The sequence below is a fragment of the Mustela lutreola genome, chromosome 2 (genome assembly GCF_030435805.1).
Source record: "Mustela lutreola isolate mMusLut2 chromosome 2, mMusLut2.pri, whole genome shotgun sequence".
Classification (NCBI taxonomy): domain Eukaryota; kingdom Metazoa; phylum Chordata; class Mammalia; order Carnivora; family Mustelidae; genus Mustela; species Mustela lutreola.
Window position 1 is genome coordinate 2,952,509 of NC_081291.1, and position 15,454 is coordinate 2,967,962.

The 15,454-nt window shown below is 61.8% G+C and overlaps 1 protein-coding gene across 2 annotated transcripts; it reads left to right on the top strand.

Moving 5' to 3' along the window:
- Nucleotides 1-59: 59 nt before the first annotated feature.
- YJU2 (YJU2 splicing factor homolog) lies at nt 60-13,135 on the top strand. Of its 2 annotated transcripts, none has more exons than XM_059159504.1 (8): nt 60-198; nt 1,820-1,920; nt 3,072-3,216; nt 5,799-5,933; nt 8,063-8,244; nt 8,865-8,988; nt 11,502-11,649; nt 11,820-13,135. In XM_059159504.1, exons 1-8 carry the CDS (start codon nt 175-177, stop codon nt 11,930-11,932), a joined length of 972 nt encoding a protein of 323 aa, XP_059015487.1. In that variant the 5' UTR covers nt 60-174; the 3' UTR covers nt 11,933-13,135. The 2 variants fall into 2 exon arrangements, with proteins under 2 accessions (XP_059015487.1, XP_059015488.1); XM_059159505.1 differs by lacking the exon at nt 60-198 and adding an exon at nt 1,411-1,547.
- Nucleotides 13,136-15,454: the final 2,319 nt, after the last annotated feature.

Below are 15,454 nucleotides of genomic sequence, written 5' to 3' on the forward strand. Positions count from 1 at the left end.
CTCGGATCTTGACAGGCAGGGGCCAGAGCCAATGATAGGGGGCGTGCTATGCTCTTACCAATAATAGCGCGGAGGAAGTGACGATAGCGGAAATACAAGGGACGGTCAGAGAAGTTCGAAGAACACCGAGCTTAAGCGTTCTTCTCGTGCTTGAGAGACAAGTAGGAGGCGAAGATGTCGGAGCGAAAAGTTTTAAACGTAAGTACTTTGTGACTGGGCTTTCTCCCCGGGGTGGGACACCTCGGAGGTCCGGCCTAGGTGGGTTTCCTGTGCTCTCTTATTGGAACCTTTTTCTCTTCGCCAACGATCTTCCGCGGGGCGGGGCTTTCAGACACCTCCCAATCACCTTCCTTGAGGGGTGGGCCCTTGCGTCCTTTCGGGGCGGAGCTGAATATGTTTGCCCCAGCGCTTCTCCTGATTGGGTGTGCCGGAGGGAGCTAGCCAGTCAGGTCCCTTGGGGGGGTGGGTCCGCCCTGGCCGTATTGCCGTTCGCTCCTCCTCCAGGCGCCTGAGGCCCCGCCCCCAGGGTCCCGGGCGTCGCGTTTCTTGGGGGGCCTGGGCTCAGCTCTTCGGCTGGGCCGGCAGGGGCAGGGGCGCCCCCTCCCGGCCGCCTCGGCTTCTCCCGACCCAGTGGGGAATCCGGTGGGGCTGGGAAGGCGGCATGCGGCCCCCGAGCTCCGAGTCCCTGCGCGCGGCCCCCGGGGGCCCGTGTGCTCCGCGTCGCGGAGTGAGCCCCGCGTGCCGGGCCAGGGGCCCAGGTGGGAGCGGCCGGGCCGGTGCGGCTCCCGCGGCGCCGCGCTCTCGTCTCTCCCGCACTCGGGTCAGGGGTCCGGCGCCGGCGTCCTCACAGCCCGGGGGCAGGAGTCCTCGGGCCCTGGCGACCCAGCCGGCAGCCGGCTCTCCCCGTCGGTTCCCGGTGCTGCCGCGCCGGCCCCGGCTCATCCCGGCGTGCGGGCGGACGGGCCCGCTGAGGCCCCGGAGGCGGGGGATAGCCAGGGAGTGGAGGACTCGAACCCGGGCCCCCAGCCGTGTAACCCGGACTCCTGACCCCCGGACCTCGCTGCACCTCCCCAGAGCCGTGTCCGCCCCGGGGCTCAAACTCTCTGTGATGGGGGCCCGTCGCTCTGCCTCCACGAGGCTCTGCAAGGGTTCTCTGAGGCAAGAGCTATGAAGTGCCCCGTGCGGGTGCTCAGCGCACGGACTGCTTTATTTTCGGATTATCCGTGGAGCTGAGTTCCCTGATCCACACCTGTCCCCTGCGGGTCTCCCGCTGAGGCTCCTGTGTGGGAGCAGCTAGCACGGCAGCCTGAGGCTGCGGTCCTTGGAACGGCTGGCGTGCCAGGTGGAACCTTGGCTGGCACCCGGGAACCGGAGTCTCAGGATGGTTGGAGGGCTTACACCCTCCCTATGAGCAACGCGGATCATGCGGAGCGCCCGACCTCCTTCCGGGTCTAGAATGTTGGAAGCTGCGAGGCCACGAGAGCCCCAGGCTCCCTGTGAGCTTCTAGGAGACGCCATCTCCCATGTGCGGTCGTCTCCTCCGTGGGGTAATTAACACATCCTGTGTGATTCCGGGGGAGCAGATCGGGAAGCAAGTGCCTGGTCTCCCGACCCGCCCCCACACACCTTTTCCCTCTGCTGGTGTGTCCCTGCGTCCTTTCACCGTAGTAAGTGGTAGCCAGAAGGACGAGTGTATGCGGAGTCCTAGGAGCCACAGGGTGGTCCTGGGGACCTGGGCAAGCTCCCCAGAGCTCTTCCCTCTGCCCCTGGCCTGCTTCTGGGCCCGGGACAGCTACCCTGACACTTTCACTTCCCACAGAAATACTACCCGCCCGACTTTGACCCGTCAAAGATCCCCAAACTCAAGCTCCCCAAGGATCGGCAGTACGTGGTGCGGCTGATGGCTCCCTTCAACATGAGGTGAGTGTCCCCCCGTATGACTCCCCACGTGGCCCCTCACGTGGCCTCCTACATCATTCGTGGCAGACACACCTGGTGCCTGACATCCCCAGGGAGTGGCTCATTCGCGGCACTGAGACGTCGACCCAGCGAGCGCAGGACTGTGCTGACCCTTGCTTTCCTCCCAGAACACCCCTGACTCTGAGCCCCCAGCCAGTGTCCACCTCAAGACCTCGATTGTGGGTTATAAGTGTGAGTGCAGAGATGGGACCCGGTGTACTCTTTCCCTGCCTCCAGCAGGCACACTTCTTCAGACCCCAGGACCTTTGCACAGGCTGTTCCTTCTGCCTGGATCATTATTCCTTCTGCTCTCACCTGGCCAGCTCTTCACCCCACAGGTCTTGGTTAAACCCCACCCTCTCAGGGACATCTGGCTGGCTCAGCTGGTCGACCCTCTTGATCTCAGGGTCGTGAGTTCAAGCCCCATGTTAGGTGTAGAGATTAATTTTTAAAAATAACAAGTTCTAAAAATACGTTTCAAAAAAACTATTTTAGTAAAATCTTGGAAAAACCCTCACTCCCCAAGAGTCCCCTGTGACCCCCCCGTCTGACCCCTTCCATAATTCCCCCTCCCTCACCATCCCCAGATCTTGGCCTTTGTACGGCTTCACAATTACCGTGTCTTACAGATTCTGAGCCTCGTGCTTTTTTTCATGTTTTAGCGTGTTGAAGTCAAACACCTGGTCATCAGACCCCTCGTTCTGTGAAACTCAGTGTGTGTTTGCATATCATTGGTCCATTCTCTCCTTCATTCACTCATTTTTAAAATTCAGCAATCCTTTTGGGCACCTGCTGTGTGCCAGGGCCTTGGCAAAACGGGGGACGCTGTGGGGAACAAGATACCCCCCGAGCACCAGCCAGGCCATTGCGAGTGTGTGACAGGCAAGTCTCAGCAGGTCTGGGTCGTCTGGGTGCTTCCCCAGCAGGGGACTCGGGGGCCAAGGGCCAGGCACATACTAGGAAAAGCGTGCTAGGTTGGGGGACTCGGAGGCAGGCTGCTTCAGGAGGGAGGGAGCTCCCTGTCCCAGGGGGTATGCCAGCAGCCACCTGCCAGAATGCCAGGAGGAACCAGGGTGCTGGGGTGGCTTGAGTCCCTCTGTCCTGACCCGCAGGTGTAAGACGTGCGGAGAGTACATCTACAAGGGCAAGAAGTTCAACGCGCGCAAGGAGACGGTGCAGAACGAGGCCTACCTGGGCCTGCCCATCTTCCGCTTCTACATCAAGTGCACGCGGTGCCTGGCAGAGATCACCTTCAAGGTAGACACCAGCCCTGCCGGCGGGTCCTCCCCGCGGGGGGCTCCCTGCTCCTGTCCTCTCGAGCTCCCGTGTCACGCCATCCCCAGGAGACAGGCTTGTTTCCGGTGGCGTTCTGTACAAAGGCCCGGGTGTTCAACGACACGGGATTCAGGGAGCAGACCGCACCGTGGCACGTGGCCGGTCATGGTCACGACCGTGTTGAGAATTTGGGGGAGCGGCCGGGGACCTTATGTCCTGCCGGAATTTCTTTTACCTAACTCTTTTCCTCTTGGGTATAAAAAAAAAAGGACATTGAAAGAATGACATATTTTGATTACTTTTTTTAAGAAGATTTAGGTATTGAAGGGCGAGCGAGCGCGTGCACAAGCCGAGGGGTTGGGAGGGGCAGAGGGAGAGAAAATCTCAAGCAGATCCTTGCTGGCCGTGATCCCAGCGAAGGGCTCGGTCTCCCCACGCGGAGATCATGACCTGAGCCGAAGTCAAGAGTCAGATGCTCAACCGACTGGGCCCCACTCCCCGCCCTGGGCGCACCTATTTGGGGTCCCTTTTATTTTTCTGACAGAGACACAGCGAGAGGGGACACAAGCAGAGACACGAGAGAGGGAGAAGCAGGCTCCCACTGAGCAGGGAGCCTCATGTGGGGCTCGATCCCAGGACCCTGGGATCATGACCTGAGCCTCCCAGGCGCCCCCTTGGAGTACTTTTTTAAGCATCTGTAGTAAGATGGGAGTCACGTACCATGTACGGTGTCTGATTTGGTGGCACTTAGTGTGCTCACAGAGGACTAAGCTGACCCTGTGCCCAGTTCCAAGAAATTTCCGTCACCCCCAAAATGAGCCCCCTAACCATTAGCAGTCGGTCCCCGTTGGGCACCCCCAGGAGTCCCCGTCTGCTCTCCGCCTGCGGACGTGCCCGTCACGATGGTTCTCATGCAGGGTGCCCTGCGCCCTGTCCTCGTGCACGTCTCCTGGTGTGGTTCCGGGTTCCCCTGACCGTGGCGTGTGGTGGGGCTCCTCCTGCCTCACGGTCAGTCACGTTCCCGTGTGGGAACACACCACGTTGTACGCCGCCCTCTGTCCCCTGGATGGACACTTGGGTCCTTTCCAGAAAATTATCTCTGTTTTTCCTGAACGGTAATGATAACGTATGTGTTTCTATGATATTGACGATTTTACGATATTTACAAATAGATACTAATTTTTAACTTGATTTTTTTTTTTAAGATTTTATTTATTTATTTGACAGACAGAGATCACAAGTAGGCAGAGAGGCAGGCAGAGAGAGAGAGGAGGAAGGAGGCTCCCTGCTGAGCAGACAGCCCGATATGGGGCTTGATCCCAGGACCCTGGGATCATGACCTGAGCCCAGGGCAGAGGCTTTAACCCACTGAGCCACCCAGGTGCCCCAGCAAATAGATACTAATTTTTAAAGACTAGAGGAGCTCTGGCAAGACGGTGCAGATCGGCTCTCCCGCTGAAGAACTTCGGGCGATTAAGTAGACGGGGCTGCATGTGTGGGTCACGGGTCCCTGCGCCCACACATCGTGGGCACAGAACTCAGAACTGTGGGGCCGGTGCCAGAAGTCTGCCTGCTGCTGCCGCCGCCCGGCCAGCCCTGAGCCTGGAAACAAACGCTCGGGAGGCGCTCGTGTGGGTTCCGGGACACGGGCTCCCCGTCGTCCTCGCGCTTCCTCTCCTAGTGACGCGCTCCGAACCGGGGCTGCTTCCCCGCCCGCAGCAAGGCGGCGGGGCTGGCACCGGGGATCCCGCCTGACCCTCGCCCGCTTCCCCTCCTGTCCGCATCCTCTGCACCCGCAGTGCCTCTGTCTCTGTCACAGCGAGAAACCGACCCTGAGTATCACTGTTAACCATGAGCCACACACCGTGTGGGTTTCCCTGTTTCCCCTGATTCCGACTCGGCGCTCCAGGGTCTCGTCTGGGATGCGAGCTTGTGTTTCCGCTCTGCATCCTAGAAGTGCATATAGGAGCACGCTCTGTATGTACTGATATGTGATTTATGAATACAAGAAACTGTGAACACGTGTGCGCACACGCAGCAGACAGGAAGACACAGGGCACGTGCAAAGGCCCGGAGACTCGCATTCGCGGTTGGGCAGAGGTTGGAGGGAGGCAGCGGGCAGGTGCAGAGGGGTCTGGAGAGGACAGGGGCACTAGAAAGTAGCGTCCAACCCAAGCATTGAGACAAGACCAGCGGGGTGGCCGGGGGACGTCGCGCAGTGTCTGAGTGTCTCTACTCTTGGCTTCAGTTCAGGCCTCGATCTCAGCGTCGTGAGGTCAAGCGCCGGGTCAGGCTCCATGTTGGGCTCGGCCTTCGGGGTGTTGGGCTTGGCCCTCGGGGTGGGGGCGTCTGCTTGAGACGCCCTCTCCGTCCTCCTCGGCCCTCCGGCTCATGCTCTCACTCTCTCTCTAAAGTAAACAAATCTTCAAATTAAAAAAAAGACCCGGATGGGGACGAGCAGGAGTGAGGCACGGACAGGAGGTGCCCCGGTGGCCGGCTGCTGGCCAGCAGAAGCGCCTGTGCCCGGGGCCGTAGGATTGACGTCTGCCCGTTCTCCCTTGCAGACGGACCCCGAGAACACCGACTACACCATGGAGCACGGAGCCACGCGGAACTTCCAGGCGGAGAAGCTCCTGGAGGAGGAGGAGAAGAGGGTACAGAAGGAGCGCGAGGACGAGGAGCTCAACAACCCCATGAAGGTGAGGCCGGCGCCGCCCCGGGCCCGGGCAGGGCGATGGGGTGGGCAGGGGCGGTCGGCAGAGCCCCGAAGTGGTCCCAGGAGCCCACCCCCTGGCCACACCCCCGTGCAGCCCCCAGAGTGCGCGTGCAGGAATCTCACACCTGCGATCAGGTGGTGACATTGGGTCACGGTCGACCTCGGGAGAGGGAGGCTGTCCAGCGGGCCGGACCTCTCGCCTGAGCCCTTCATCTGGGTCTAGAGGACGTTAGCGGAGTGAAGGAGCCGGCCTGGAGTGGGGGCCCATGTGGCCCCCTGTCAATAGCCAGCAAGAACGCGGGGACCTCAGTCCCACAGCCAGAAGGAAGAAGACTCTGCCAGCAGTCCGAGCCAGGCCAGGCCTCGGGCGAGACCCCCAGCCCCTGATTTCGCTTCTGGAAGCCTTGTCGGAGAACGCAGCCACGCTGCACTGGGCCTGGGACCCACACTGGCCAGGGGACAGCGAGAGCCCTGTGGTTTGAAGCTGTGGAGCTGGGGACAGACTGTCATGCAGCTGGGGAGAACGAATCCAAGGGGCAGGAAGTCGGACTTGAGAAGGCGAGGTGCTTCCTGCGGCCGGCTCCCCCGTGTTTGCACAGAGGACACCCATGACCGGTGGCTGTGAAGACCAGAAGCATGGAAGGAAACGTTCTCTTGAATGTTCCCTGGCTGTGTGACCTTGGGCAAAGCCCTTGGCCTCTCTGGGCTTCAGAATCCTGGTATATTCTTGAATGTTCCCTGGCTGTGTGACCTTGGGCAAGGCCCTTGGCCTCTCTGGGCTTCAGAATCCTGGTATATCAAATGGCTTCGATGACCGGCCTCAGAGGTTGTGCGGGGCTTAAGTGAGTTTGTACACGGGCGACTCTTGGGACAGGCCCCAGCACGTGCGCAGGAATCCCCGCTTGATGAAACTCTGACCGGCCCTCTTCAAACAAACCGTCCTCTTCAGTCTGTCTCGGAAATGGAATGACGGCTGTGTTCCTTCCGGCCTCCCCCACCCCCGTAAAGCCCATCCATCCCTGGGCCCTCCATGCCACTCTTGGCTGTTTTCTGAGCCCGCATGTCGGACCTGAAGCGGGGTTCTCCACAGCGAGCAGCGCGGCAGGGAGGGACGCAGGCTCTGCCGAGGGGACCGTGTCCCGGCAGCGGTCTGCATGGTCGTGTCCATCCCGGTCCACCCACACGACCACGGGGGTTTATGGCCTGAGTTACCCCAGAATTGCACCTTTACAAACATTTCTGTCCTCCAGTTTCTGGGGCTCAGGAGGCCCAAGGAGCTAAGCTGGGTGGTTCGGGCCCAGCGTCTCTCCAGAGGCCGCATCTCTGAAGGCTCAGCCGGCCATGTCCTTGCCACGGGGCGTCTGCACCCCCGCACGACGCGGCACCGGCCTCCCCAGAGCCAGCGATCTGGAGGAGCCGGGAGGACCCACCATCAGAGGGACACGCTGTTGTCCCATCACATCCCCCTCGGAGCAGGGCCCCGAGTCCAGCCCGTACTCACGGGAGGGGGAGTGGGGCTCTGCTTTTTCAGGGGAGAAATATCAAGACTATTGGGGGACACATATTCAAACCCTCAGGACTGCCACTTCCCTCTGGCCGCAGTCCCAACAGCCCCGAAGAGGCCAGTGCAGGCTTCCCGCCCATGCCTCAGAGACTCGGGCTGGCATTGTCGCAGGGATGGAACTGGCTCACGCGCGGCCACGTATCAGCCTGGGGCCCGGCGTGTCATGATTGCTCAGACTCGTTTTTAATCTTCGTTACTGTTATTTTTAAGTAAGCTGTGCACCCAGCGTGGGGTTCAAACTCCTGGCCCGGAGACCAAGGGTCGCACGTTCCTCCAGCAGCCAGCCAGGCCCCTCCTCTTTGTTTTTACTGCTGTGTCATGGCGGACCTGGGCCAGACACCGGCGGGGTGGCCTCAGCAGAGCAGCCCCCCGCCCCACACCTTTCTGCTCTGAGCTGGGGAATGGGGGCAGCCGGGGGACGGGGCAGGAGGCCCCTGCGCAGGCAGTGTGGGTGCAGGTGGGCGTGGGGGCTCCTCCCCGGCAGGTGCCGCCCCCCGCCCCCGCGGCCCCAGCAGCCGCGCACACTGAGCCTGGGTCCTGCCCACCAGGTGCTGGAGAACCGGACCAAGGATTCGAAGCTGGAGATGGAGGTTCTAGAGAACCTGCAGGAGCTCAAGGACCTGAACCAGCGGCAGGCCCACGTGGACTTCGAGGCCATGCTGCGGCAGCACCGGCTGTCGGAGGACGAGCGGCAGAAGCAGGAGCAGGAGGAGGACGAGCGGGAGACGGCGTGAGTGCTCCCAGCGGCGCGGGCGGCGTCCTCGGTGCTCACAGCCTTTGCTCAGGCCTCTGCCTGCGGCGCCCTTCCGGGACTTCCGTGGCTCCTCCAGGCGGCCCTTCTGCAGGAGGCCTTTCCCGTGCTCCCCCCACACCTCTCTTTCTCTCCCGTGGGGTCTGTGTCGGGGTCACCAGCATCACCCCCCAGGTTTGATGACTCGGCAGGGTGGGGTCCCTCAGGCCCGGGCCTGCTGTGTCCACACTTTCCACAGGGCACTGACCGCCCTGGAACCTTCCCTCTGCTTCCGTGTCTCCGTCTCATCGCCTCCTCCCTCTTCCGGAATCTGAACGGGACCCCGGTTTGGCTTCTGCGTTCCCAGGGGGGCGGGCGGCGAATGGCGCACAGGGAGAGCGGAGTCCTCGTGGAGCACCAGGCGCTGGGTGGTCCTGGTCGCAGCGTCCATCGAGGGGACTGTGGTGTGGGGAGCTCCCAGCCAGAGTTCCAGCCGAGGCAGGTGGGGGCCAGTGGCCGGCACTTAACCATGCCGCCCTGGGTGGCCAGAGAGGATTGCCGGGTGTCTGGGGGCCCCTCGCTGCCCCGCTCACTCCTGTTGGGGGATGTCGATCCCACAGGGCCTTGGTGGAGGAGGCGCGCAGACGCCGGCTGCTGGAGGACTCTGACTCGGAGGAGGAGGCGGCGGCTCCTGCCCCACCGCGGCTGGCCGTCCGGCCCAGGCCCACCGCCATCCTGGAGGAGGTGAGTGTGCCGGCATCCCCCAAGGGCTTTGGGGGGCAGCAGAGAGGGGGAGCTGGGCCTGGCACCAACGGCCAGAGACCGACTGTGCGTCAGCAGGCCCAGCTGCATGCCAGGATAGCCTTGTCTCCAGAGCCTGCAGTCAGCCAGCCCCTGCTCAGCCACTAAGATGGGAACACCCCCAGACTCGGAGACTTAGGGACGCAGATGTGTGTTTCTTCATCCCCATAACAGCCCTGGGGTGACCGCCAGGACTTGCAGGCCATGCTGCTCCCAGCACTCAGGGACCCGGGCTCTTTGCAGCTTGTCTGTCTGCTCTCTCCTGGAGCGTGGGTCCCAGCTCTGGGGTCGCGGCTTCTGGCCAGGGTGGGGCTGGGAGGGGTACCCGCCAGATACTCGGGCAGCAGGACTAGTGAGTTGCAGGGGGTCTGGGGGCTGGGGCCTCTCGACGGCCCTGGGCTGGCAGCAGGGAGCAGGGAGGAGCATCTGGCAGGTGGACTGTGAGCACTTTCCAGCACAGCGTCTCATCCAGGGCCGTCAAGGCCATGCTGGCGTGTTAATCGAAGTTGGGGCACTAAAGCGAGAAATGACAAGTAGCGGTCACCCCAGCCATGTTTTATTTTCACTCTCACGTGTTGGTGGTCCCTGCCAGCCAGATGCAGGTTCAGCCGCTGGGTTGGACCCAGTCACGCTGTTCTAACTGCTTGGAGGTGACTTAAAAGTTGTGCTCAGCCACTCAGAACGGCATCGGGCCCAGGCAGCGTCCTATTCTAGTGGCCTGGGGGTGGCGGCGGGGGGCTGCCCTCACTGCTGCACCTTCACGTCCTAGCCAGGGGCAAGGGCCCGGCCCGGGGCTCCCGTCCCACACAATCCGTTGGCAGTGGCACGCATGCCATTGGTCAGAGCCCAGCCACCTGAGCACATGGTGCTGCAAAGGAGGATGGGAAATGTAGTCTCTGTGGGGGAGGGGCGCAGCCATGTTTCCACGGAGGCTGGTGACTGTCCTGGGAGAGAATGGCCCTTGGGGTGGTGCTTGCCCGTCCCTTACTCTCAGACAACCAGGACACTCTCCTTGAGGTGCTGTCCCCTGCTGACAAGGTCTCACGCTGTCTTTCTTAAATAAACCGCCCCCAGAACTGTCTAAAATTTCCTCTTTTCTTCTGTCACGTGGAAGAGACGGGAGCCGTCGTGAGAGCAGTCTGGCTTCCTTTGCCGCCCCCGGACTCCCCCGTTCCCTGCCCCCCCCACGCGTCTGTTCCAGGCGTCTTCCATGCACCTGGTTTGAGGACGCGCTTCTTGTTTGGTTTGCGCCGCACGGTGCCACTGAGACGTCCCAAAGCCTTGCCATGACGTCTGTCCCCTTCCGCGCCGAGGCGCCCGTGTCCACGGTTTTGCTTAGTGGCAGTGCGTGTCGCGGGCGGACACAGGCTTGGGGAGGAGGCTCACGAGGGCCGGCGCTGGCCCGCCGTGGGGGCCCCGTGGGTCCGTTCAGAAAGCGGCAGCTGGAACGGCTGGTCTCTCTGTAACCCACTGGACCACGTCCGTCCCTGTCCGTGCTCGCTCGAGGGGCCCCGGCCGGTGCACAGGTGGCCACGTGCGGCCACGCGCCTCTGGGGTCCCCCTCCTGTGCTCCCTGCTCCTGCCGAACCAGCTCTCCGGTGTCCCTGCTCCAGGCCTTGGCCTCATGCTCCGCCGCTCGGAGCGCGGTCCCTCTCGTCCACTTGTTAACTGCTCATTCTGATGGCTGCACACAGCCCCTCTCCGAGGAGACCTGGCCCGACCGCCTTATGGACTGGCCGCTGTCGCTCAGCTGTCACACCACACTGAAGTCTTTCCTCGTGTCACACCACCTGTGAGGACAGACGTCCCGTCGATCTGTTCGCTGGCCCGTCCCACCTCCTCCCGCAGACGGCGGCCCCGAAGGCAGCGCCCCGTCCCTCGTGCCCCGGACAGCTCCAGCTCCCAGCTCGGACAGGACCTGCTGAGGCCCATGTTTCAGCATAAAACAGACAAAAGGGGTCCCTGCCCGTACCGTTGAAGAGCCCGATGGAGATGGGCCTGAGCCCGTCCCTGCCTTCCCCTCGCTAGTCCCCAAAGTGGGAGCCTCCGTTTTCCCTCGCTCCGTCGAACACGTTGGTAGAGCACCTTTGTGCCAAGAGTTGTCTGTGGCACCGTGGACCCAGTCGTGAACACGACAGGAACCCCCAGCACGGTTGAGGGGGTTACGTCCCGAGGCAGTGGAGGCCACTGAGGGCGTGGACATGCAGCACTCGCTCGACCACATGATCTTAAACTGTAGAGAAAGGTTTCTCAGAGGAGCTGATGCCTGGGTGGGGTATTGAAGGATGAGTAGGAGTTCACCAGATGCCTTAGAGGAAAGGGGGCATTGCAGGTGGAGGGAATGACATGGATAAAGACCCAGAGGGGAGAAGGCGTGGTGCGATTCAGGAAGTGTAAGTGCCGGAGAAGGTGGGATTGGGGCCAGTTCACCCACTCATGTCCCCCCTCACCCCCAGGCCCCAAAAGCCAAGAGGAAGGCAGAAAGCTGGGAACGGAGTGTCGGCACCCTTGGCAGCAGGCCCCAGCTGTCGGGCCTGGTCGTGGTGAAGAAAACAGACCTGGGTTGCAGCACCCGGCAGGGCCTGGCATCGCCCACCTCCCAGGGTAGGTGCGCACCCCCCAACCCCCCACCGCCTCCTGTGACTGGAGCGCAGTGCCCCAGGGGGCCATCAGGTGATAGCAGGCCCTTCTCGGGGCTTCGGGGGGTGGGCGGTGCGCCCCCAGCCCGGGCGTGGGGTTGAGGCCGGGTGGGCCAGCTCTCCTCTCGCCCCCAGGGCCCGTGCGGAGCAGCAAAGCAGCTGACCCTGCGCCCCGGTTGCCGGGCACCTCCTCCCTGAGCCAGCTGGGGGCCTATTCGGACAGCGAGGACAGCAGCGGCAGCAACTGAGACCCAGGCCCTTCCCCAGGTCAAGGTCCCGCATCCAGAGCACCAGCCAGAGCCACGCGTGACTGGGCGAACCCGGAAGTCCTCTGCGGCAGGCAGGGCCGGCACGGGCTGCGGCCAGGGGACTCGGTTTCTGTCCTCTCCCCTCACCTGCCGGCCCTCGGGGACCTCGGGGTCCCCAGCTGACACTGCCGCCCTCCGTTTGGGGCCGTGCCATCCCTGGGAGGGCTCCCAGCAGGCCTCTGTGGGCCACACGGGGCTAATCCGGCCTCTTGGCTCTCGGAAGCTGACAGACGGTAAAGGTCCGTTGACTGGTGGACGTCTGAGGGGGTTGTACGTAGCACTAGATCGCCGGGCCCGCCGCTGGTCACCGGGCGGGAAATTGACGCCGGAGCTCACGTGGTTTCGGTGGCCCGACTCCGGCTCCCCGGCTCTGGGATAGTTCTCGCCCGCTCCAGAACGTTCTGGTTGAAGGTCCTGTGCTCCCGCCAGACTCCTTCAGCCCCTGATCCGCAGCTCTGCTCTCCCGCCCCCTCACCCCCAGCGTCGCCGGCCTCTGCCCCCCTCCCGCATACTCACATTAGTTTGGCATCTGGGAATGCAGCTTTGTGCTTCCCGCTGGCAGAGTGTGGGATCCAGCCAGGCCCCGGGGCCCCACCTCACCCTGAAAACAGGACCCCAGGGGGCCCAAGTTCTGGAATGCAGATGGTGGCCCCGGCTTGGGCTTGCTGGTTGGTGCGTCCCTCCCTCCAGTTCCCCCCAGCAGCATCCTCTCTGTGGTCACCTTGGCCGTGGTGGGAGTACTTACGCCGCGGGAGTCCGCACACAGATCAGTGCCCTGTGCAGGAGAGCCAGCTGTGGGCACTTAACAGCCTGCCCGGCCCGCTTCCCCAAAGTCAAAGTCAGCATCGTCCCGCGCGCGCTGCCCCGGATGGGGCTGTTCAGAGCAGCGGCTGGAGGAGAGCATCCAGGCCAGGAAGCACTTGTGGGAGAGATGAGGACGCGTGGGGCCCGCTCACTCTGATGTGTCCCCGCAGCCCATCTCCTGAGCTCCCGTCCTTTGTGGCCGTGTGTGCGTGCCAGCTGTCCCTGTTCTTTGCTGAAGATCATGGATCCTGTTCTGAAACTCGGATCAGTGAACTATGATTGGTGGGCCAAAGCTGGCCCACAGCCTGTTTTTGTGAATAAAGTTTTATTGGCACAGCAGCCTGCCCGTTTGTGTGCATATGAGGTATGGCTGCTTTGCTCCACGGCAGCAGAGCCAACAGGTCAGGTTTACCATCAGGTCCCAGATAGAGAAGGGTTGCCGGCCCCCGTCTGGGTCGCCCTGCTCTGCTCTTCCTGCTCTGCTCCCCACGGCCTCCAGGGGAAGGTGCTGACACCGCCCTCACGCCAATTTCCAGGCTCACCCCATGCCCGCGGCTCTGTGCCCAGGGTCACTTGAGAATGGGCGCCAGCTGCGGGATGCAGTCTGCGGGATCCCCTTAGCAATAACAGCTAATGTGGGCGAAGCCTTGCCACTTGCCGGACCCCTGCCGAGCTCGGGCAGACGCCCTCCTCTGAGTTTCCTACAGCAAGTTGCCCGCTCCAAATAAAAATAAAAAAATATATATATGTATATCATTTATCTATAAAGTACGTATTAAAATGTGTATATAATTTAATATATATCATGAATTTTATAATTTAATATTACTATATATAATATATACTTATACATTTTTATTTTTTATTTCATTTATTAATTTTTTGAGCACCTACTTTGTGCACAGATGTGTTTTAGGGACTGGGGCTACAACGCTGAAGGCACACCTACGACGATAATGCCCTAAAGAAAAGAGCAATAGTCCCACCTCCTAATGGTGACGTTACGTTCGGAAGATGGGGGGAGATCGTGGACGTATCTGAACAGAACAGTAAGCTCTGAAGAGAGGCGAGCACGCACTGGAGACAGCAGGGGTGGGGGTGGGTCTTGTCCCCCACGCTGCCCCCCATCAGCTACTGCTGTGTGAGGAGGTCCCTGAGAAGGGCGCAGCGGCAAACATAGGAGCCTGGGGGGGCGGATCTGCTGGGTTCTTGGCCTCAGGGTCTTATGCGGCTGCCCCTCACCTGGGGCAGTGCTGTGGTCTCATCGGAAGGCCCGTCCGGGGCTGGATCTGCTCCCACGCTCACTTGAGTGGCTGTTGGCCATTCCTCATGGGCTCTTCGCCAAAGGCGGCCCTCAGCTGCTCACCTACACGGCCCCCTGATGGCCGGACCCCATAAAGCAGCACAAGGGTCTGTGGGAAGTGGCATCCCCTCACCTTTGCCATGTCCCCCTGGTTGGAAGCAAGCCGCAGCTCCGGCCACGTTCAAGGAGAGGGGATCACACGTGGCTCTGGCCACTGGGGGGTGGGGGTCATTGGAGGCCAGGGGAGGGTCTACTTCCCAGACCACACCCCGCTCCCTCGTCCCCCTTCACCTGTGAGCTTTATGAGGGTAGCTGTGTAGACGAGTGTGACCCCAGCCCTTGAGGCCATCTGGGCACTCCGTGGGAGCGAAGTGGAACTCACTGGACCTGTCTTCAAATTATCTCCCAGCAGGCTTTTATGCTTCCTTCTCCCACCCTATGAACTGGGAGCCCTTCTGCTCTTGGCCCCCAGTTCCCAGTGGGGGTTCCTGGGGTCAAGCGAGCAAGCAGAGGGTTAGTGACGCATCAGGGTCTTGTGTGTGTGTGTGTGTGTGTGTGTGTGTGTGTGTGTGTGTACCCTCCAGGGCCTCCACTCACCTGCTCTCCCCTCAGCCCCCTGCACCCCCTCCCGCTCTCCAGAGCCTGCCCTTCCCCCATAGCTGCTGACAGCCCCCTTTCCCTGCACCGAACTCCATGTCTTTCATCCCTGGGAGCTGTCAGCCTCATGCAGAGCCTCCTCCATCAGTGTCCCCTGGGGCCGCGGCACAGCACCGGGACTTGCGGGGGTGGGCTGCCCTGCTAGAGCGCACTCGGCCTGAGCCTGGGCTGCACAAAGACACAGGGGCCTCCGCCCCGTTTCTCAAGCTCAGCTGCGTGCCAGGTTCTGCCCCAAGCTCCCTCTGCACCAAAACCCGCCTCTCCCTCAGACACATGCCCTGTTATTGCCTGGTTTTACAGAGGCGGGAAGCTCCTGGGCCAGGGACTCAGAGTGAGCAGGGGACGGGCCCCGGGCTTGCCACCGCAAGGCTCCGAGGCTACACCTTTAATGACCACACTCCCCTGCAACTCCTGCAGACAGAGCCTCCAGGGGCTGGGCCTCCCTTCAGACCGGGCGCTCATGACGACAGGGCTACGTCTCCTCCATCAGACTAGGTGTCTTTGAAGGCTCGACCATGCCCGCCCTATCCAACTGAGACTCCTAAGGATAGCCTCTTGTCTCCTCCATTAGACTAGGGGCCCCTAAAAGCAGGGCTGTATCTCGCAAGAGACAGGAAACCCCTAAAATCAGAGCCATGCCTTCTCCATCAGACTGAATGCTTCAGAGGGTAGAATCATGCCTCCCCTATCAGACTGGG

Coding starts and splice junctions, on each gene's coding strand:
- YJU2 (XM_059159504.1), top strand. CDS start 175: ATGTCGGAGCGAAAAGTTTTAAAC. Junction 8,245..8,864: donor GAGGACGAGCGGGAGACGGC/GTGAGTGCTCCC, acceptor TCGATCCCACAG/GGCCTTGGTGGAGGAGGCGC. Junction 8,989..11,501: donor CCACCGCCATCCTGGAGGAG/GTGAGTGTGCCG, acceptor CCTCACCCCCAG/GCCCCAAAAGCCAAGAGGAA.